General features: G+C 40.5%; 1 protein-coding gene across 1 annotated transcript in view; it reads right to left on the reverse strand.

The window, feature by feature from the left end:
• Positions 1-5,310: 5,310 nt before the first annotated feature.
• The window catches only part of tbl1xr1a (TBL1X/Y related 1a), a 38,232-nt gene continuing 20,075 nt past the window's right edge, over positions 5,311-23,467 (reverse strand). The window contains exons 3-16 of the mRNA XM_018669798.2: positions 16,421-16,522; positions 14,326-14,471; positions 14,012-14,237; positions 13,614-13,746; positions 12,850-12,991; positions 12,054-12,117; positions 11,518-11,615; positions 11,314-11,374; positions 11,066-11,187; positions 10,777-10,851; positions 10,263-10,390; positions 9,699-9,864; positions 9,448-9,549; positions 5,311-9,323 (exon numbers count right to left, since the gene is read on the reverse strand). Of these exons, the coding sequence (XP_018525314.1) occupies positions 9,297-9,323; positions 9,448-9,549; positions 9,699-9,864; positions 10,263-10,390; positions 10,777-10,851; positions 11,066-11,187; positions 11,314-11,374; positions 11,518-11,615; positions 12,054-12,117; positions 12,850-12,991; positions 13,614-13,746; positions 14,012-14,237; positions 14,326-14,471; positions 16,421-16,478 (1,548 nt within the window). The 5' untranslated portion in view covers positions 16,479-16,522 and the 3' untranslated portion in view covers positions 5,311-9,296. The remainder of the gene's footprint in view (positions 9,324-9,447; positions 9,550-9,698; positions 9,865-10,262; positions 10,391-10,776; positions 10,852-11,065; positions 11,188-11,313; positions 11,375-11,517; positions 11,616-12,053; positions 12,118-12,849; positions 12,992-13,613; positions 13,747-14,011; positions 14,238-14,325; positions 14,472-16,420; positions 16,523-23,467) is intronic.

Raw genomic sequence — 23,467 nt, forward strand, 5'->3', positions numbered from 1 at the left:
TACTGTTGTACTAGCTGTTAGTTGTTAGTTAGTTTTAGCTAGGTAACAAACTTACAACAAAGTGTAAATGGTATTATTTTTATAATATTTTTCCCCTCATCCATCTACACTCAATATTCCATAATGACAAAGCGAAAACAGAATTTTAGACATTTTTGCAAATTTATTTAAAAAAATTTATTATAAAGGGAAAAACATAAATATCACATTGACATAAGTATTCAGACATTTAGCTATGGCACTTGAAATTTAGCTCAGGTTCCTCAGGTTTATTTGGCATGATGTGGAAACATCACCACCATGGCAACATTCTACTGATCTGGGCTCCATGGCAGAGTGGTCAGACAGAAACCTCGCCTCAGTGAAAGTTTGCAAGAAAAGCACTTAAAGGGCGCACAAGATTCTCTGGTCTGCTGAAACCAAGGTTAAACTGTTTGGCCTCAGTTCTAAGCATCATGTCTGGTTTCCTCCAAATATGAGGTCACCCCTCAGCAAAGTTCTGCCATCTCTACACAGGATCTCTGGAGCTCAGCCAGAGTGACCATCTGGTTCTTGGTCACCTCTGTTACCAAAGCCATCTCCGCTGATTGCTCCACTGATAGCTGAATTTTTTTGTATCCTTCCCCAGATCTGTGCCTCAACCATAGACTGTATGACCTCAACACAATCCTGTCACTGAGCTCTGCAGACCGTTCCTTTGACCTAATGAAAATCTAATTCACAAAAGTATTCACACTCCAACTTGGGTCAGGTGCATCCTGCTTACTTTAAGTATCCTTGAGATGTGTCTAGAAGTAGACTGGAGGCATTGTGGCATTATATAAAACCTCCTCACAGCCCACAAGGATACACAAGGCTCAGCTCAGTGAGGATTGGGGAATGATGATATCATAACACACTGTCAGATCCAGGTTTGCCATTTTAACATTTAGAGAAAATACTGCGTACTGTGTAAATAACATGGAGTTTCATAGTTTTGTAGTTTCCCTATAACCCACTGGTTGACAGCTCTGACTCAATGTAAATAAGCTATGCTAGAATCTAACTGAACTTTATAGTGGTGTAATGAGCTCTCATTCACTCCCTCTCTGTGCTTCCCCTGCAGGGAATTCCTGTCTTTATGTTATGTTTAAAATCCCAATTGGACTTCTGTGAGATCAACCCTCTGAGTGCAAAGTCAGCAAGTGAACGATGAGGGATAATGATGCGTGTTCAAAATCATTCACTCATTCACTACTCCCTACTCACTATTGATGTAGAGAAATGTTAAAACACTTTTGGACACTGCTCCAGCCATTTTCTCTCTCTTTCTTTGTTGTTATCAGTATCTCTGATAAGAAGATGAAATAAGTAAGAAGTGAAGGCAAAGAGCAAGAATCTGTTGCCATGCAGAAATGCAGAACAATAATTTGTGATTCTTTATGACAACAAATAAAGGTACTAAAAATTAAAGTTAAATATTAGAATACTGACACAACTGTGTGATAAGTGTCTTCTGCAGCCACAGCAGACCCTTTGCAGAGCTTAGGTGGAGGAAAAACCCTTTGCTATCATGGCTGTAATACATCCATATTCCCTACACACATTAGCTAACACTAGATAGCACGTTTTGTTGGCAGAATATGAGAAGGTCAGTTTTAGAATCAGATTCTGGCAGACCACATGCCACTCCTCCCCAGACAGAATCCCTTTACTTTACCTGTCCCAATTCTCCTGAATATACAGTACCTTCTCTGATGTTCTATTCAAAAGGCAGTTGTATATCCTGGAAGTAATTTTAGTGTTGTATTCAGAATTATAGGCAGATATAAAAATCTCCATCATTCCCTGCTCTAGGTTCACTAAATGAATATGTTTTATGGTTGTTCTAAAATGATGTCACATTGGGGAAATCGAAAAAAGTCCTGCTGTTGATATTCTTCCCTCACAGTCTGAAAGACCTTTAGCGCCCCCTGGTGTATCAGAGTACAGTAAACTGTAACACCTTTCCTTACATCAATGTAAGCAAATAGGTGACTTTAAAATGCCACAACAGCCTATATTTTTACTGCGGAGGTTGTTATGAAAAACATACATGGAGCTCACAAATTTAGCAATAAGTAGTGATTTTTGGACACACACCATGTTACAGTCATATTCCCGTTAAGTTAGTGAGGACCACTAGAGAATAGACACGTTCCAGCGTGTTGGAGAAGTTGCATCAGTTCCTCTGTGGATTCAGACGGTCTCAGTGTCTTCTGTCTCTTCATGCAATCCTACAGTGACTGTGATGTTGAGATCAGGACTCTGATCCACTTGTTCTTCTTGTCTCTGAGGACAGTTCTTTATGATGCTGACTGTGTGTTTGGACTCATTGTTCTACTGCAGAATTAATATGGGACTGATCAGACACCTCCCTGATGTTACTGATGAAGGATAAGAGTTGGTTGTGTAGGTAGTGTAAATGTTTTACATGGTGTTTTGCATTGACTGACTGGTTGCGTGTCTTTCAGTTGATGGTCTGGTGAGCTTGTTGTGGAGCAGGCTAGAGTGGCTGTCTAAAGCCTGGACGCAAAATCAGCATTTATAACAGTTCCTAATGGTCACACTGGAGAGCAAAGGCTGTGAGAGCCACGGACAGTCGTTAGGTACTTTGTTTAAACACTTTGTTTCAACTAAACTCCCTGTTTTATTTCTGTTCTGGTGTTTTTTGTAACATTTACCAAACAGCATCAGGTGCAGCACTGAAAGCCAGCCCTACTTCTGGACTGGAGCAGCTCTGGCTGTGACCAAGACAAATTACAATCAGATCTGTGATCTAATGAAGACTCACTAAGTGTAATATAAATTGCATCTGGATTTTATCTGCACATGAGGCACTTGACAAGTGTTAATGGGGTCTACATTATTTCTCTTTTCCCCATTACCACATGATTGCTCACTTCAAAGACAATATGACAGTACATGTCTCCACCAGCCTGATCAATGTCTGAGGTTTTTTCATGTAATTCAAAGTGTCATTTTCCACTCTGTACATGTAATCTATGTGTCATGAGATGAGACCAAACTGTCACAACAATGTTGTGAAAATATCTGTAAAACCTGGCATTTATGACGTCTGTAGCTTTTAAGGGTGAAAGAACAGCCAAAAAAGTTAATGTATCAAAATCCAAAAGTTTGATCTTAAAAGTACTCCCAACACTTCCAGAGCCATCATTCTAACTACCAGCAGTCATTGTACAAATGATGGCATGCTGCAGTCCAAGTTATTACTTATTTGAAAAATGTTACTGTCTTGTCATAATTTTGCTTTAAAGCAAACATAAAAAGTGTATTACACTATTGAGGAAATTTGCTTCAGGCACAAAAGTTTCACTGCTCTTGCACCATTTTCCCCCAAAATCCAGCTGAAGCTATCACACAGGCTGTTTACTGTCTGGTTTATTATTTAATCTGCAGTATGTTTTCAGTCTCCTTTCACATAAATGAAGGAGAGGAGATGGCTAAAAGATTTATGTCACTCCTTGGATTTGGTGTCATTTTCATTGTCTGCTACTATAGTTACTGCTTTTACTTAGGTAGTTGTGGTCAGAACTTCCAGATTAACACTGTCACTTGCAGTAACCTCACTTTGACCCATAACACGCACAGCACACATTTCTAACTCTAAGATACTAATATGTCTTTCTGTGGTTTGCTGGTTTTATAATGTGGATATCCTTAATTTGAATCCATCTCATGATTTTCATATAAAGCAGCTTTTTGCATGACTCTGTTTAAAGGTTAGTTAAGTTAGCAATTCTAATCTAATGCAACTCCAAACTGCTGTTCAGTGCATAAGCCTTCCTCCTTATAGCTGGGCCACATGGGCCAACCTTCACTCCCAAGCACATCAGTGAGCCCAGTTAACCAGCTGTCCTTCACTAGACCACTTTTGGTAGGCACTGACCACTGCATACAGGAAACACCCCACATGACCTGCATTTTAGAAGATGATCCAGTCACATGGCCATCACAATTTGACCCTTGTCAAAGTCACTCAGATCCTTATGCTTGACCATTTCTCAATCTATAACATAAAAATTATTTAGCTGTGGATTCCACTCTGATATCCACAAGTTCCACTTGGGCCTAGGTTATACTTGCTTGCGGATGTGTTCAATGGTGTACTGCCGACACCATAGACAATTAGTTGTTTTCATTTATATTCCACTTGGAATCTGCTTGGGCACCGTGTTCCATATATGCGCAGTAGCTTGTCGTCTGTGTATTCAGTGCATGCATGCTACAGTAGGATGTGCTATTTTTCCACACAGATCAAATGGTGACTTCCATGCAAGAGGAGCTGCTTTATCTGCTGTACTTAAAAAAACATCTTTTAAAAAGAAGAGCGCAGAGAGCAAGAAAGTGATGCACTCAGTTACAACAGGAAGCCTCGTGCACAGTTCAAACAGACCATGCAGAGAAGTCCATGCAGACACAACATAATGGTGGGTATACAGACATCCACACACAGCCTCACTTACACCCCTCTAATGACAACATTATGTCACGTGGACCCTCGCGCACTTGTGGGTGAGGGGAGTATAACACTGGCTTTATTCTACAGTATACACATTACGGTTTCAAGTAGGAGAGACAAATATCCAAATGACTGCAATATGAAGTGCAAAAACTATCCCCATTCTCCCACCATGGAAATTCCTGTTCTGAAAACATGCACAAATATGCAGAGTGTGTGAGTATGGCTCTTTGGTTTCATTGTCGTCTGCTGTGCACCACAGAAAGCACCAGCATGAGGATGTTAACATGAGGGAGGTTCAGGCTCTTTGAAATTGAAAGTGTTTTATTGGTTTATTAAAGCCATTAAAGTAAGTTATGTTCTGTGTTTTAACATGATTAAAGCAAGTTTTCATGATTGTCATTGACATGAGTAGCTTACTCTAAATCCATTGTCTTATTTTAGCACTGACACTACACAGCATTTCTACACACACACACACACGCACACAAATAAAAAGTCAAAACTCTTATCAAAATATATTTTATTCTGGACTTTTGTTTCACTGATCTGACTTAAATGATAACAGATCAATGTGATGAGAGTTGCAATAAAAAACAAAAACAAAGGCTTTGAGACCCATTGGAGATATGCTGCTGGGCTGACATGATGGCGACATAGAGGCACAAAGAGACACTAAGGCTGTCTTTGGCCGAGTTTACCCAGACAACTGTGTGGCACAGACCCAAGGATGGCATGAACACATCTGAGGAGTTAGTCTGTGTGAGATATCTGTATGTTTTTTTTTTTGTTTGTTTTTTTTTTGAGGGGGGGGGGGGGGGTTCATAACCATTAGCCAAATGCTTCAAATACAGGGAAAAAAAAAAACACACACAGGAACACATGAACTCTGTGAGTCCATTAGGAGAACTTGATGACTTGTAGTTGTACTAATGCTTGTCAGAAGCAGAGGTGCTCTGGAGGCAGGTTTGGTTTAATCAAACCTCAGTGAAGCCGGCATGCTCAAACTTAAATCAATAAATACTGTATATGGTAATGATTTCATTTTTGGATCACTGGGCTTCAGTTGAATATTACCAGAGAGAACGTGGTTCTTTGGCTCCAGCCACTGAGGTTTAACATAAGTATGGAACTGTATTTGCCACAGTTGAGTGTGTGTGTGTGTGTGTGATGGGACATTTTAGCCCAGACAAAGATATTTCACATGCACATAAATTTTAATTTAAATAAAGAGCTTCCCTACTCCCTCAGCAATGGGTGATTCTACTAGTAACTGTATTGGCACCAACTCCAGTTTTCCATTTGGCTGAAAATGTAAGCACAGTGTAACAGTATCAGGTTCAACAAGCGTGCAGTCAAACCTGAGAGCGCACAAAGCAGACAGACACTGTGAGATAGTGTTTGAGGGTTTGGCTAACACAGGAGCAGAGAATCTGAGAGCAGGCAAATGAAAAAAAAGACAAGTTTATTAATGTGCACTTATGTGGATAATAGCAGCCACACAGACACATTTACTGAGACGTGAATAGATTTGTTGTCAAATAAAGTTATTCTGTGTGAGATCAAGGTTTGATTGTCCCACTGTGCACACTCCATACTCAACCAACTCATCGCTATTATATTTGCCTCCAGAGCAACTTTCTCCACAGAACATCTGTACAACTCCCTGCTTTTAGCTTTCAGAAAAGAGGGGACAGAAAAAATCCCCAGAGTCCTGGCTTGATTGAAAAATTAGAATTTTATTCAATTTGTCTCGTGTGTAAAGCCAAGAGGGGTTTCAGGAGAAAGTCATTTCCTGGGACCAAGCTTCCCAAAAAGATTCAAGCAAAAGAAAAAGTAAAACATTTCTTTATTTATTCATAGACAAATTTAGTGGTAATTTGCCCCTGGGAAAACTCTTCCCAGGCAAGGTGCCTTCAGAATGACAGCTCAGCTCAGTAAGCCTTACATTACAGGGTCAACCTTTAGTATTTGCAATAGCATCAAAGTAACAAAACAAAACCTTTAAAATTTATAGAACATGTAAATTAACACTGCCAATAAATCATCAATTCACATTTTTTTCAAATCTACAAAGAAATTACAAAAATGTAACTTTAAATTTGTCTTTAAAAGAGTATAAAATGTTCTGTCAGTAGGGAACCTCAGAATAAAACAGGGGCAGAATTTTGGTGAAGAACCAATAAGGAAGGTGACAGGGCAGATGAATTAAAATACATCAAAAGTACAACCTGTCGTTTTCTGTTCATTCACCTTGACTGTCATGTTGTGGGGAACTGACTGTACATTTGACTTTTAGCAACTTCAGATATTTTTCATCTAGTTTGCTCCAACTGGGTTATAAACAGCATAGCTGCAGCGTCATTATTCCCCCACATTATGACCCATTAATGGTAATAAAATCAGACAAAAATTCAAATGTTCAAATATTGCTTCCATGTTTGGTCTGCTTTTGGGCTTGATTTTGGACTTGAACAGCAACCTTGTACCAGAGATCAGTCAGTAAGATTCAGCAGGAAAAAAAAAAAGAATTCCCTATGGCTGCACTTACACATGCATGAGACTGTAGGTTTGAGCATTTTTGTGATGTGTGAAGATGGAAACACAGGGGATGTGACTCTACGTAAAGGCAGCCTGTTGTCTATCTGAGTTTTTAAAAGAGTAAAAAATAAAATATCAGCAGATTAAAATTTCAGTTACTCAAGTCTTAGAGGCAGAGCTGCTCCAGAGTATTAATTAAGGGTTTAACCTAGGAAATGGGATGCCACTCATTACTTGTTTTCGCAAAGAATTCTGCAAATTTTCTTCTAGCAGTGTATCTGCATCTGAAAGCACTCCATTTGGAGGGCTAATGATCACCAGGACATCATGCTCTATGCAGAAACACCCAAAACAGGGGAGTTACCCACTGCCATTTTATCTGAGCATCTGAGTTCTGAGATGTACAGTGGGTGATTGGTAAGTTTGTGGCCTATGGCAGAAGAAATATCTCTCATTACATGCATGTGCAGTTCAACAGTTCAAATTTGACGGTTAATAACTAACGTGGTTTGTCTGTTTCAGGCAATTGAAAACCTGCAAGTCAGCACTGTGCACAGCAGCGATGAGGTCATCGTCACTGTCAAAATGACAACCAATGAGCTCCTTTGTCATGTAGGGGAAGAGGTAGCAGTCTGAGGGCGCCAAATCAGGTTAATAGAGCAGGTATTGGACTCATCTTCTTATAGGCCACAAACTTATCAATCAATCCTCATTTGCTTTGTATAGTGCTGTAAAAAATTCCCAAAATGGAACCAAGAAAGAAGTGTCCATGTCAATCACACTAAGCTAACGATCTGATATATTACAATGTTTCCACTCACTGTAGAGAAGAATGTTGAGTTTACAGGAAATTCTGTCTTTGCCTGTCTTTAGTGGAGCTCTACAATCTGTAATATTAACAATGTCCTCCTGTACTTGGTGGATTTTTCTTTGGCTCTGCCCTCTGCAGTTTAACTGACTGAGATCATTTCTGCCACCAGAGCATCGACCTCTGACAATCTTTAACCTGCCAAAACTAAGAGTTGCAAAACACTTTAAACAACCACCTTAGGGTTTGATTTGAGGCCTTTGAGGGTGGTCCATGAGTCACATTAGAAATGTCTGATAAATGCAGCGTGATGGGAGACACTGTTCAGAGTATATGAGTTATTTATGTAAATTTGTATGGTTTTTAGTGAAGGTACAAAAAAAAACTGCTGGAACTGCTACTGGCTGCCAGTCTGATTACTGCTGCGTTACCTAAAACTCAGGACAGCCTTGAATGGTCAAAGTAGAGGCAACGGTCAGACTTTTGCCAATTTCATCCAATCAGATGTTTAACTGCTATGACCGAAGAGTCCAGAGAGAAGATGTGTGCGTAAAACCATCCAGATCAAATAGTGCACTAAGGAGCTGTTTTTACAGCATCTAGATGTACATGATCAGTGTCATGTGCCCAGGTGAAAGTATGAGGAGAATCCAGAGTTTTTCCTCTGGAGAGGACGACACATGATTTACTGCATTTTGACCCACTCACAACTGCAGAAACCACTACTGAAATACATGTGGGGAAAAAAGCCTTTAGGTTTGTCACATCGGTTTGAAATCATGACGAGGACACTGTTTATGAGAACTGTTTGGTGTGCATGTCCGAGTGTATCTGTGTGTATGTACTTCTCCACTTAACAAAACTCTGGCCAGCCCCTGCCCCCTCCCCCAAAGATAAAAAATATAAAAACATTGAAACAAGAGATCTGGAATTTAAAAAAACTAAGTGCCATCCTGTTTTATGGTGGAGAAGTTGATATGTCTGCACAATGAGATCCAGCTAGTAACAAAGATCAACACTATATTTCATTGTTTTTCATTTTGATGACGATGAGCATGGTTTAAAGATCAAAAAAGCAAAATAGCTTCCAAATTTGGTACATATACGGATCTGTAACTTTTTTTCAGTTTTTTCTTTTTTTCACTGCGTCCCTTCTGCATCTCTGTAAGAGTCTGTTCAGATAGAGAGGGGCGCTTCCATCTGCCCGCTGATCCATCCGTCTGTCCGTCTGTCTGTCTGTCTGTCCGTCCGTCCGCCCATCCATTCATCCCTGTGTCTGGACCTGCTGTGTCGGGGTGCTTGCTTCCTGTTCCTGTTTCCTGCTTCCTGTCTGTTGGTGGGCGGGGCCGTAGTCGTAAGCGTGAGCAGTACGCAGGGCAGGCAGGGACAGTCATTTGGCTATGTACACATTCATGGTCGGTCCATGGCTTCCAACAAACAGCAGCACTATTTCCGAAGGTCTAGTACACACACCTGAGGAGGAGGAGGAAAGTCATTGAGCTGAAGAGCTGAGAGAAAATTAGATCACTATAAAGACAAGAGATAAGCAGATATGCAGCTAAACATTCATCCAAACAGTCTGACAGTGCAGACTTACAGATCCGTCTGATGCGCTGGCTCCCACTTTGTCCCCTGCTGCATTCCAGCAAACCTCAAAGATTCCCCCTGTCCCTCTGTAACTGTGGACTAAAGCGCCCGTCTGCAGACACAGGGGACAGAAGCATTATTTTTAAAATAGTTTACAGAAAAAAACCTACTGATGTTGAAGCTTTTATTTATAAAGGAATTACAAGGCTGTTAAAGTTTTGAGATTAGACACACACATTGTTCCTCCTGTTCTCTTAGTACCTGTGTATTCCAGATGTGCACACATTTGTCAAAGGAGCCACTGGCCAGATGCCGACCATCGGGGCTGAAAGCCACACTGTAGACTGGCTCCTGGTGTTTAGTCAGTGTGTGGATACAGATGCCTCTCTCCACGTCCCAGAGACGAACTGTGGAGTCAAATGATGCACTGTGGAAGGAGACAAGGACAAACCGGGTTATGAGAGTGCTGCTGCAGAACAAATTGTTTATTTTAATTTTGTTTGCATTTCAGCTTCCAAAGTTCTGTATTTGGCCTTGCAGAGCTCCAGAATGTTTAAAATTTATCAAGATCTATGAACGGCAACATTTTTTTCTCTCTCTTAAGACAAATGCACAGTCCTGGCCCCAAGTCAAATTTATTAGCTAGCACAATAACCAACAGGCTAACTGAAAAAAACAAGTGATGTTAACATTCAGCTACAAACTGCTTAAAGTTATGTACAAGCTGAAAAGGCAAGAGTGTACTTATTCCCTTCTTATATATCTGACTAGCATACCACTACTGATGACATGTTGTTTGTAACACACACACACACATGCACGCACCTGGCTAGCATGAGGTTAGCACTGGGATTGTTGGTTCCAGGGCCGGTGGGACTCCATTTGATGGTGTAGATTTCTTTACTGTGGGCCTGCAGGTCATGGACACACGAGTCCTGCTTCATACTCCAGATCTGAAAATGCACAAACCCCAAAGCAAAAAATCAAAATCAATCAACAACTTCAACCATCAAGTTTGAGGTGTATTAATGTGCAGCGTACAGCACACACAGCCAGTATGGTTACACAGGTTAGTATACAATTGTTGGTCACACTTCTTGTCATTTAGTTAGTGAAACAGCTCATTGTTAATCATGACATCTAACTCTACATACTCATTGTTTGAAATCTGAATTATACAATATGAACAATATGAATTGTAACTAAAGAATCCCGAGAAATCGTGAATATATCTTTATTTTCTCTAAGGCACAGCACTTTCAGGTCACAGGTAATGTTGATAGTGATAAGAATGGCACAAGATATTTCAATATTTCACCAGGTTTAGTTCTCAGCTCACCTTCAGTGTCATGTCATCTGAGCAGGAAGCTAGCAGGTTCCCTGTGGGGTCCCACTTGATTGCATTTACTTCATTCTGAAGAGAGAGAGGAGAGGGATGAAGGGATGAAGGGGTGTAAGTGTGTACAGTGTCCAGTCTTTTGGATTGGATCTCCAAGGATACCATTTGAAATGAAGGTGTAACTTGCAAAAAATCCAAAAATGATCTTGAGGTCATTACGTTCACCCTAATGAAGAGGGTCTACATATGCATACATATATGCACACATGCACACACACACACCACTTACTGTGTGTCCCTGGAATGTTTTAATGGGTCTATCCTGTCCTAGTTTACAGACATGGATGCACATGTCTGTACTACAGGAGGCAAATGTGTTGTTGCTTTGCCAATCCACATCTAGTGCTGGAGCTGTGGGAGATGACAGAGGGGTGTCAGCAAGAAGAATATATTGTGAGACATTAAAGCCAAGTTAACGACCAACACAAAACTAGAAAATTCTGAGTCACACAAACAGTGGTGAAGATGATTTTGTACCTGAATGGAACGGAAACTGTTGTTTGGCTTCCCCTGTATGGGCATCCCATATGATTGTTGTCTGAGAGGACACACATACATATACAGTTAGAGCTAACATTACTGCACAAAACAACTTAATCTAGTTACTGAGGGATTCCATGAGATATTAGGCATCAGTTTTTAACATGTTTAAGCAGTTTAAAGAACAGATTGCCAGATTACCTTGTCTACTCCTGCACTGAGGATAAAATTGCCTTTTTTATTCCACTTAAGAGCAAAGATGGGACCTTTATGTTGGCCGAGTGTACTCGCCAGATTACCTATGGAAAGAAACAAAATCTATTAGTTATTAAATGTGAAACAGCTCCAACAAGAAGCCAATAAGGGTCTAGATAACACAAAATGTGTCAACACCTGACTGAAAACACACAGTACCTTAATGTTCAAAGGCAGTATGCAAACCCACCTCTAGGTGGCAGCATTGTTTGAGGATTTACTAATACATGTGGCATACATGCAGTAATACAGGCTTTGCAGTTACTTGTAGCATCAAGAAACACCACATCACAATCATGACTAGGGTTTCAACTGCAACACTTGTACATTTCCAATACTTAGTAGTATACAAATAACTGTAAGAAAATACACAGAAAACTATAAATTAAAAAAATATTTTTCCCCAAATAATCTATGATGCAACAGGACCTCTGTAGATTAAACAACACATGCTTGGGTCTAATAATTTGAAGTCATCTCACCATCCTTCGTCCATATTCTGGCAAATCCATCATAGGAGCCTGTCGCTAACAGTGTGCCCTCGCTCTGTCAGAAAGAGAAAGAAAGAGAGTGAGAGACTGAGGGAAATGTCACGGGTGCACGTGCTTGTCAGATGACAAGATGAATTTTCCTACAAAGCCAGTGCGGACATGTTTACAGAGCCATGTTGTCTTTTTCAGCTGCAGTATTGGCTTAAAGTGTCCAGGCTGAATGAAACATTTGCTGTGATTCAGCCGGTGTTATAAGAGGGACCTGTGTTTTCCATCAGCGTGGACTCTTTCCAGGAAATTTTTGCCTCTGCCCTTGGCTCAGTTTTACATCCCATTGGCTGAACTGAAGGAAAATTCCACTCTCTGATACTCCACTGTTGGATATCATCAACAGTTATGTTCAGTGTTTGCTGGGAGCTCCTCTGTGATTGGAAGCATTTGTTGTAATTTGCCTCCCTGATGTATACAGGACTGCACAGTGCTGCAGTAAATTACTGTAAGTACACATTGTATTTTGCACGTTCTACTGTCTTTGTTTTTGATGCTTATCAGTCAAGTGTTCAACCAAAGTCAAAGTATTTTTTTCAACACTGGAAATCATCAGACAACTGATCACACAAACCATTAAAAAAAGCCATACTGTCTGTACAGTGGCATGAAACAGCACTCTGACCTTATTTAGGCTATTCCCACAACATTCACCTGGTCCCATATTTTTAATGAATGCAGCCATGCAGTGTGACTCATGTTATATCCTGTGTTTGTCGACGTGTGTTCGTGTCCTTACATTCCAGTCTAGTGAGGTGACATCTTTGTTGCTGGGGACGTCCTGTCCTCCCTCTCGTATGCAGTGTCTCAGGACCAGCTGTGTGGAGCTGCTTGTACTGTTCTCACTCAGGTTCCAGATACGAGCTGTCGAATCACCGGACCTGAGACAGACAGACAGGACAGGCAGGCAGTCAGAGACATTTCAGCAATTGTCTGCCCAGGATGACACAAGGCTAGTGTCCATACAGCAGCAATTTGTCACCAGGACATTTGTTTTACACAGCATCTTGAGCTGCAGCAGTGAGGTATTTTTCCTTATTCTTCTCACTTTGAACTCCTCCTCATTAGTTTTTAATTCTTTTTTTTTTTTTTAATTACAATTTGCTCAAAATAATTCAGACAATGGAACTGCACAAAAAGACAATCTGTTCATAATACCATACCACTGGAAATTGAACAGAAAATACCCAGATACTGGGCTGTAGTCTGGACAATCTGAAGACTTCACCCTAGACTCTGGAAATGAGGTATTTTCCCTATTCTCCAACATTGTTGTAGATTACACCATTCATTAAAAACACAAGCAATAGATAACAAATTGTCCGAATAATCTGTTGCAATCTTTGATAACAATAAAGCCTTAGCAGCTGGAAAATCTTTCTCAGTTGACTCAGTTTTCTAGAAATCAAGGCAGAAATTTGCATTAGAATAGTGAGTGTTCACTTGTTTTATTTATAAAGAGTAAGAGACCAAGGAGAAAGGTTAACAAGGGTAATGACTCACCCTGATGCCAGCAAATCACTGACTGGGTTCCAGGCACAGATGAAGACCTCTGACTCGTGACCCCTCAAGACCATTGCCTTGTTCTGAGGGATCTCCACATCTCCGTCCACCTCCATCAGGTCTGCATGGTTGTCTGAGCACAGAGTTTGATGGATAACACACAGTGAGGCAGAATATCAAGATAACAAGCCAAGAATATCCAGACAGTACTTTTCTATTAGCCTTTGTAAGTTCTTAACCACTCTGCTCTCTAATAACCAAGATATGGATGTTAAGTAAAAATGTAGATTCACTTATGGATTCCACTTCGTCAAAGATTAACTTTAGTAGCTTAAGTAGCTTTGTCATCACAGGTAACTATCTACACATCCTTTACTATCTGTTAACATGTTACTCACTTGCTAAGGCATGTGCTCCATTCTCCTCCCCATTGGCAGTATTCTCTCCGTTCTTGGCGTTGCCAGCGATGCTGCCTCCAGTGGCTGATGCCGGTGCTGAAGCGGCAGCCTGCTGCTGGGCCATTTTGTCCCGGTAGGCCTGCTGCCTTGTCTGAACAACATCCGGCATCACCGCGTCTATCAGGGACAGAGACTCAATGGGCCGCCCGTCAAATAACGTTCCATCCTACAAAGCGGGACAAGTAACCAGTTAAGAGAGGAAACACAGAGGATGGAAGGAGGGGAAGAATTTCTATGATTTTTGTTTGTCCCACCTCGTTGATGCTGACTTCAGCCTCAACATACTGCAGGCCCTTCTGAATGATGCTGATGAGGGCAGCAGGGGGAACCAGAGCACCATTGATGTTGGACTGGCTGATGTGACTCTCTATACCAAACGTAAATGCTGAGTGGGAGAACCCTGGAGAGGAGGAGAGAGGAGAGGGCAAGAGATGATGAGATGGTGTGTACTTTTTGAACACTGGAAAGCAAGGGTATACTGTATATCACATTAAATATTATTTCACTCAATTTGAACACAACATTATATTTGAAAGAATATGTTGTATTTTCTCCACTACCAGAGAGCTATCTTTCCACTGTCACTATTCTCTCCTCTTTGCGTTCTTGAGCATTTCTCATACTTGAGATTCTGAGATTATAAAAGAGGTTGCTTCTCTTGCCATCCATCTACTAGTGAATGCTCAATGTAAGACTTGTTGCACTAGTTAGAATGCAGTAAAGTGCTCTGCTGATACTCCAGGCACACTTTATATGATGTGACATTTAAAGTGTACTCAATAAATAAACAGCATCTGCAAATCCATATAATGGTATCTCCACACACACACATACCCATCATCATCACCATCACCACCATCAATTATGCTACACATATATCTCATCACTTATGCTTTCCAACCTTTCATGATAGCTCATACATTTACTTTACTCAAAATTCCAAATTCAAAAGTCATTTGTATCCTGTCAAATCTGAGTGTGTAGTTGAGTCAAAAGACCAATTTCACCACTATTGCACACAGACCCAGTTTTTAAAAAGGCAGACAGCTTCCCTCTATCTATGAAAAACACACCATGTGATAAGACGCCAGAGCCATAACACAAACCTTTTATCCATAAAATACAAGCCCTGTAATACAAACACAAATCTGCCATTATTCTGTGATTACAGATAGTGTTTTATTTACTCCACTTTTATGTTAGTTACTTTTATTATAGCTGTGACAGGTTTACTTGATTTACATGAGCCATCTGTAGCTTATCAAATATATCATGTAATACATATGAAATGAGGCACAGGGAGGTAAGTTACAAACAGTAGATCTGAGTCTGCTGGCAGCTCCCTTTCACTGAAATAGGGACTTTGGTTTATACAGCTTGCCACAGTTAGATGAAGGTTATAGTTAGTCACACCTACAGAGTTCCTCACACAACGGGCAGGAAGCCCTACATTAATGTCCAGTGGAGTTTCTCTGCAGACTCATTTTAAATATCAAGTTTCTTTTTCTGTCTGTCACCAGTATCTATCCAACTGACCCCAGATCAGCTCCAGATATACAGGTCAGTTTCATTATGAAGTGACTCTTCATACAGCCCTCTGCACTGTTTTCAGGGTACAGGTGCAGTATGGAAGTCTATTTACCATCTACAAGTGATTAGTTAGTGGACAATCACCTCTCTATCCCTCTGTAGGACTGAACATACCACTGAATAGACAGTGCTGTCTGTCTCTCTTCACTATGTTCTGCCTTTCATACAACAAGCTGACCCACACCAACTGTGTTGTGTATACACAACGACCAAGTTGACCTGACAAACTAAAATGCAACAATGATCAGTTTAAATGCAAACCAGCTACATGTATATACACCACACTATTATGGAATTTATTTTGTTTTTCTATTAAAAGTATCAACATCGTGTTACTGAATGTTTTTTAAACTTTCAATTATTTTCTTTTCCCATTTATTTGTTAGATTTTTAATCAATTCCATATTTGACTTCCATAATTCCAAATTGTGTGTGACTACTCCCATACCAAACCAAAACATCATTTAGTTAATTAATAACATGATTGTTAAGCATTCAGCTTAATGCTGGCGATTGATATCCACAGTCACAACAGATGACCACATGCCTGGCATTTTTTTTAAAAAGAAAAAAAGAAAATAAGACATTGGGTGTAAAAAGCAGGCAGGCAGTAAAAAAAACACTAATTGAATTGAATTACCAATATGTTAATTACCATATGACAGTGCATTCTAATGCATTCACATGCTCCTAAAGCAGAGAGCTTTAGGAGCATTTAGAAACTGCAGACATGATGAATATAAGAACTTGAGGGGATACCTGACTCTTGTAGGTATCTGTAGACCAGGAAGTTGACCTCATCACTGCTAATGCTCATCTTTACTCCTGTTACACCATGAGGTCAGCACGCACACACCTAGCCTGAAAAACAGAGAGAGGTTCATCAGTGGAGGGAAATTCTCAGTATTAACACTGCTGCTCAACGAAGATGACACACAGACACAATAAATGTGACCACAGTACATTAAAGACAAGACTCATCACACACACATCAGCCTAAAATACAGACTTTTCATTTCAGCCAAAATAATTCAGAGATCTATCTCATCTCTTTTTTTTTTTTCTTTGTTTGGATTTATAATTTAAACAAGATAACACACAGAGAGCTCATAATTGATATGTTTTTAGAAAGCATATGTAAGGCAGCTTTAGTTATTTGGTTGATGTTTGGATAGTAGCAGTTGACTGTTGTCAGTCGCTTTTACACTATGCTAACATACAGTCGCTATCAGGATGCAGGTGTGCATGACCACCTCTGAAGGTAGTCTGGCTTACACTGTGATTGGATCTCAGCCAAGTGTAAATGCAATCTGTACAGTTTGACCAAATTCTTCCTTCCCTCTCTTCCTGCTCTCTCAAGCTAGCCTGAATAAAGGAGAGGGAGACTACAGAGGGAGGTAGAGCGGTTGCCCACCAATCAGAAGGGTGGTGGTTTGATCCCTGGCTCCTCCGTACTGAAGCATCTTGGGCAAGATACTGAACCCCAGTTTGCCTCTGATGTGTCATCGGTGTATGAATGTGTATGTGTGTTAGAGAGCACTTTATATGTAGAACACGTGCCATATGAATGTGTGTAGTTCATTTACCATTTAGCATTACAGGCTTGATTCAGATCCACATTAGCACTGTGACATCTGAACCTACCTCAACATAAGACAGCAAGGTGCTGTGTTGGCCAATCAGATACATGCAACTACACATTCCAGGTAGATCACAGATTATTGTAGTCTATAGTACCTTACTATCATCATAATAAAAGATAAAATTATTGATTGATACATTTTCAGTATCATAAACTGCTGAGCAGTGTTTTGGTGTCTGTTAAGCTTTAAAACTCATGGATGTATCATTCAAACTGGACATCCAGGATCATATATCATCATCTCACCAGTTCACAAAGCAAGACGTCTCCACCAATCAAACCCCTTGTATTTTTAAAGTATTTTTTGATGGAACACCTGCAAGCAACATCAGCCCTTTTTAACAAAGCTACCAAAAGCCTGTGGATGCCTTCAACCGCCTCCGTCTGTCACGTCACATGTCATGTGACAAACCAGCTCCACCCACATCTCTGTCATACTGAGATCGATTCACAAAGCAGGTAGAATCAAGAATCCAGATACAGATCAGACGTTAATAGCAGTTTGAAACAAGTTGAACAGTTACAGCAGGAAGCAGATGTTCAATAAAATGTGACTTACTACTATAATACAATCTTCACAGCCTTAACAGCTTAAGTCTTAATTAACATCAGACACATTGTTGTTGAAATGTCAGTATTGGACAATTTACAGATGTCTTGACTGGAACTACATTGTGATGAGCTTACACTAATTTGTATTTCCCATATGAGCCAAGCACATGCAGGCTGTATGCTGGTGTGTGGTTCTTCATCTTCTCAGGATAAGCAGTCATGTGGAGATTTTTGTATTGGCAATGTCAAATCCATTTTCTCTCAGTGGGTCTTCAGTGTTAAAAAAAATATAGTATTTCACTTCCTCTGATCAAGTCTACACCCCAAGCTGCTTCTGTTCCACCTGACCACTTAGAAATCATTCAGCACACTAATCTGGGTACCAATCCACTACAAACTGAAAAAAACACAAAAAGAAAGACTGTGGAAGGACCTGTGATGCCTCATCTCTTATGACTTCTCGCATGTGCATCCAAACACGCAGCAGGGGATCATGATTCAACACTGCTTTTGTCTGTGTTTTCATGAACCAAAGGGATTAGGAACTACAACTTTAAAAACTCTCTGAGAGCCAGAGAGCTGATTCCAAATAAGGACCAGCTCAAAGCTCATTTCCCCTGAGAATAATCAGCCATGTAATGCCTGGAGCTCAGTGTCTACAGCCCCCTCTCCCAGGAGAAGCAGGCTTTCTGTGCATTTAATGGCATTTAAGTGGATGAAATACTGTCTCCTGGGTACTGTGAGCACCAGGTTACATTTCATTTCCCAGGATGTTAAATTTTCGTTGTCTGGCAAGGAATTTAACATGACCTGTGGCCTTAACATTGCAGAATATCAGGGGTGGGGGGGTGAGGGTCTGTTGATAAGTATTACTTGCTCACACAGTGATGCAATCTTCTTTTACACTTTCAACAGGTAATTAGAAGATGACATGAGATATTCTTTAATGACAGCCTGAAGGGAAACTGGCTTCTTCAAGGCAAACAGGATGCAACTGTAATATACACAACAACATTGTGTAAAGTTAGGGAGAGTCAGTGTGTCTACTCCTGTGACCACTGAGAATTTTTGCTAATCCTGTGTAGTCTAGTCAAGCTCAAAGCAACAACAACAGTAGACTCCACACTACAGACAGAGGCAGCAGGCACAGAGCCAGTTGCATCACCTTCACAAGAGAATAAGCTGCCATGGCTGAGTTGTTTAGGGATCTGTTCATGACTCAGGAGACGGCAACAACTCAGTGGCCAAGATAGTTGAAGAAGAGGTGATGTTGTTCTCTGGCATGTTGGCTCAGCGATACTTATCTGCGCCTGGACCCTCTTTCTCTTGTGAGAGAGGATTGTGTTTTCCATGGAGACAGCAGCTGTCGCTGAGCAGATTGTTCTGTGGGTTTACAGCGAATAGACAAAATAATGCAAACCACCTCAGATGAGGTTTTCAGCTCAGGACTAACTTAATCACAACACTGCCAACAAAGGTAACTCAATGCTAACTGGCAACATTTTGTCATGTTGACATGAGCTGTTACTACCGGCCCAGTACTGCAGACATACTGTACTCTAAATTAGGCCCATTATTAAATCAAAAGCAGCTGTCAGGCTGCTTTCACTACCAATTTACAACAGTTCCATACTGCAAACATTTCAGCTGCCTGCTTATTTAAAATCGTGCCACACCCTTGCACTTAGTGGTTAGTGTGTGTTTATGACATAAATGTATGTCAACCACTGTTGAAAAAACTAACAAAAACTGTCTTTGAATGTGTTAAGTGTTCATTAAAAGAAACCTGACTAGTTCCACATCCTGACATCTCTGATGACACCTCCATAGAAATAAGCTGAGTGAAAAAAGAGAAACAGCTATTTAAATATGCAATCCAATGCATTTTCACATCAAACTACAGCCTTAAAAGTCAACAGCTTATATTTAACAAAATTCATGACAAATAACTTGAGTTATATAATTACTTTTGGTCCATGGAGAGAGAAAAACTGCCCTGAAGGAACATTTTGTCATTTTGGGCTTACAAATAAAATCTAAGAAATTTAAATACTTTACCATGAAAAATCATTGTGACAATGAATTGTTACCAAGCTAGAAAACCACAAGGAGACAGAACAAGATGACACGCTCTCATTCCAACCAACAGATAATTACTCACACACCGTTTTCCACTCACTTTTTATCAGTCTATCAGGGTTACCAGTCAGCCAGCTCAAAGATAGGATAAATAATCATGCACTGTGCATTAACTAATTTTAGCTACACACCTGTCTAAGATGCATGTGCTGCAGTAACTGAGTGGGGACTAGAGGCTTCTCTAAGTGCAACTGTCCAGCTGGCAGGTGAGGTGTTAAAGGAACATTGGTAAATTGTAGCATGTACAGATAGTCCGCATGTGAAGCATTTAGGGGACATTTGTAAACAGTACAGAAAATACACTCCAACACTCAAACTATATGGGTCTCTGCATGCACACTGGTCACACGGCGTGCTACACAACACCAACACCTGCAAACTCTCAACCTGTGGGGAACGCTGCTGTAATATAAACCAACTGCACCCATACAACAAGGACACACAACTTTTAGGGCCAGTTGCTTTCGTCTTCAGCATCAGCTCGGTCCAATTAGGCAACTTTGTTTTTCTCTGAATTTCAGCTTCTATTAGTAACAATACAAAATTTATAGGGTGACCCAGCAGGAATTCATCTGAAACCAAACACAACAGTAGACCTGAATATTGCACATAAAACAAGATAGGAGGCAGAGTATGAAGTCAATTTACTGATGCTGTGTTTGGTGGAAATGAAAACCTACAGACTGTTGAGTCACAGATCACTCAGACCCTCTGCTTAAATCCCATCTGACAGCAGCAGTGCCTGGGGAGGACCACAGGTTTGTAAACAGTGAGGTGTAATTCACTCCACCACCATCCCACTGCAGTGGCGCTGTGGAGCTACTAGCTGCAGCCAGGATCCTCTGTGTTGACAGTGTGGGAGAATAGAGGGGGGGATGGGAGAGGAGAGGGAATCTCTGTCTCTGCATTTCTTCCCTCCTCTCTCTCCCTCCCTCTCTCTCACACTCTCTCCCCAGTTTGCCTCTAACTGCTGCCAGTGGCAAACTGGCCCATACAGTAAATCTTAAATCAAATCACAGCTCAATGAGAGAGAGAGGGAGGGAGTGAGTGAGAGAGAGAGACCCACAAAATCAATCAACACCAAAAAGAAATCAGGACATGATGATTGCAGTCATGCAGTATGTAACCTGTTCCAAACTGTGACATGTTACTGAGAAAGTGAGAGTGAAATCTTGTTGATGAGAGTGAAGGAGGGTCTGTCTCTCACAATATCAAATCAATAGAAATGTGAAGTAAATCATATTTGCCTTGGGTTATCAACTGGCATACATAATTCATTAACTCAAACACAGCCTAATGAAATACCCAATCAAAGGTTTTAGCTCACTCAAAGAGGTGTGATAAAAATATTACACCATCTTATCAATATGCAGTAATACACTACTCGCTGTCAGAACAAATTTAACTGTATTTCAATCTAGTAGTCTTCTAAGCATTTATTTTTTCTTAGCAAGAAGACAGAAGCGATAACAATGCAGAGATGATGCAGCATTAAAGCTCTACTCAGTGCAACACAATTTTTTCTTTGAAGGGTACTGGATGAGGGGCATCACATTTAGAAGTGTAGGTCTCTGACTCAAACTGTGCACAAAAACAATGAGACATCACTTATTTCTGTAAATAATTTATCTGTATGAACTTGTGTGTGTGTTCATACCACACCACCAACCTCTCAAGTAGCCTATGGGCCAACACACGGTCACTGCTCATGCAAATTAAAGCCACAGTAAAATACTACAAAGTGCTATTACAATGGATATTAGGCATGTAGCAATTCCGAAACGAGGACTAAAACATAAAGAATATTGCACTGGAATACGGAAAGACGGAACTGCGATGAACTGATTTAACGAACAGTTTTTTCGGATTTAGAGCAGGTGATGTTAAACAAGAAGGAATCGTGCGCAGAGAGTGCATGAGCAACACAACTGAAAAAACACCACAAGCTGCAGTAGGATGAATGCACAAAGGCTAAGAGGAATGACACTGCTAATATTCTGAGCATCAACTCAACAGTGACATTTTCCAGCACAACACAGCATCTATCCAGCTTCCAAAGACAGACTGAAATAATCTGCAATCGAATTTCATCTGGCCAGAGGAACCGGTCTAATCAACACTGAGTGAAGGCAGTGCTCTGTTGTTTGAACTTTGGGTAAAAAAATTTTGGTACAATTGCAACCATTTTTTGGGCCTAGGAGATGAACTGTGAATAAGGACCGGTCTTAAATTAGCAGGAGTGTAGCACAACATGGAAGTGAAAGCAGTGCTCTGTTCATGTAATGTGAAAGTATAATAAAATCATTATGTCCCTAAAAATCAATGAGTAATTGATTTTCATTATTTAGTTTATCCACCAAATTCAAAGGATCCTTGTCAAAAGTGTGGTCTTGGTCAGGTTCTACCAACTATAAATAATGGAAATAGTGTGCATGTACTGACAGAGGGGGTTCTCTGGAGGCATACATTTTTGGACAACATTCCAATTACTGCTACATTATGTGAACTAAAATAGCATGCTAGTTGTACAGCATCCTGAGACTGTGTGACACAACCCTTCTAATCTTCTGTATGTACTTTGTGTTGTCATTTTGTTTAAAAATAGCATTAAGGCGTTGGTTGCACTAACAAAAGAGACTACTGACTTTACTTAAACAGTCTGAGCATTTTATTTTGTTAGTATTACAGACTGTGTGAGACGACCCTTTTTAAAAGGCAGGTGCATGACATGAAACTGAGAAACTCACACACTGCCACCTCACACTGCATAATGTGTGTTCTTGTCTCTCCCAGTCTGTGATAATATCCACCATTTAGGTGCCATGCTCTTTGAAGGCTTTCCTACATCAATACATAAAGGAGACCCAGGCTGTGATGGCTGCTGCTCTGATTCTGCTCTGCAGGTGGAAATGGGGCTCATTCCTATTTAAAGGCTCTATCTGAGACCTGACAGTTTGGGTCTATTTTCAGAGAGTAGCAGAAAGAATTTCAGCAAGTGGAGGGTGGAATGATTTAGGGCAAACTGATATTTTTCATAGTCTCTCACTCCAAAGTGCATCCAACTCTCCTGTCCCCAGTTACAGTGTGTTGCCACAAGCAGGCAAACTGGGCTGTGAAAAAAGCCCAGAGATGGCTTACTGTCAGCCGGCAGTCATACGTGGCTATGAATAAAATCCTGACTGAAGAACTGCAAAGATGCAGAACATGGAACCATACCACCAAAATGCAATATATCTGTGGCCACACCAGCCTTCTCGGTAGCAGTGCTGCTGGTGTTGATGAGGAATTCCACTGATTTTATACACTGAAATCCATTTTCAAGATCCTGGAAGAGTACTCCAGCATAGGTGAAAAAAGTTGTAAAAACCTTTTATGGCTCCAAAGAGATGAACCAATTGCCCCAGGTGAAGTACCTTGAGTACCTTGTTGGTTGGGACTGAAGACTAGTTTGAAATTACTCAGGCTACAGAATT

This window comes from Lates calcarifer, linkage group LG17 (assembly GCF_001640805.2).
Source record: "Lates calcarifer isolate ASB-BC8 linkage group LG17, TLL_Latcal_v3, whole genome shotgun sequence".
In the NCBI taxonomy this organism is placed as follows: domain Eukaryota; kingdom Metazoa; phylum Chordata; class Actinopteri; family Centropomidae; genus Lates; species Lates calcarifer.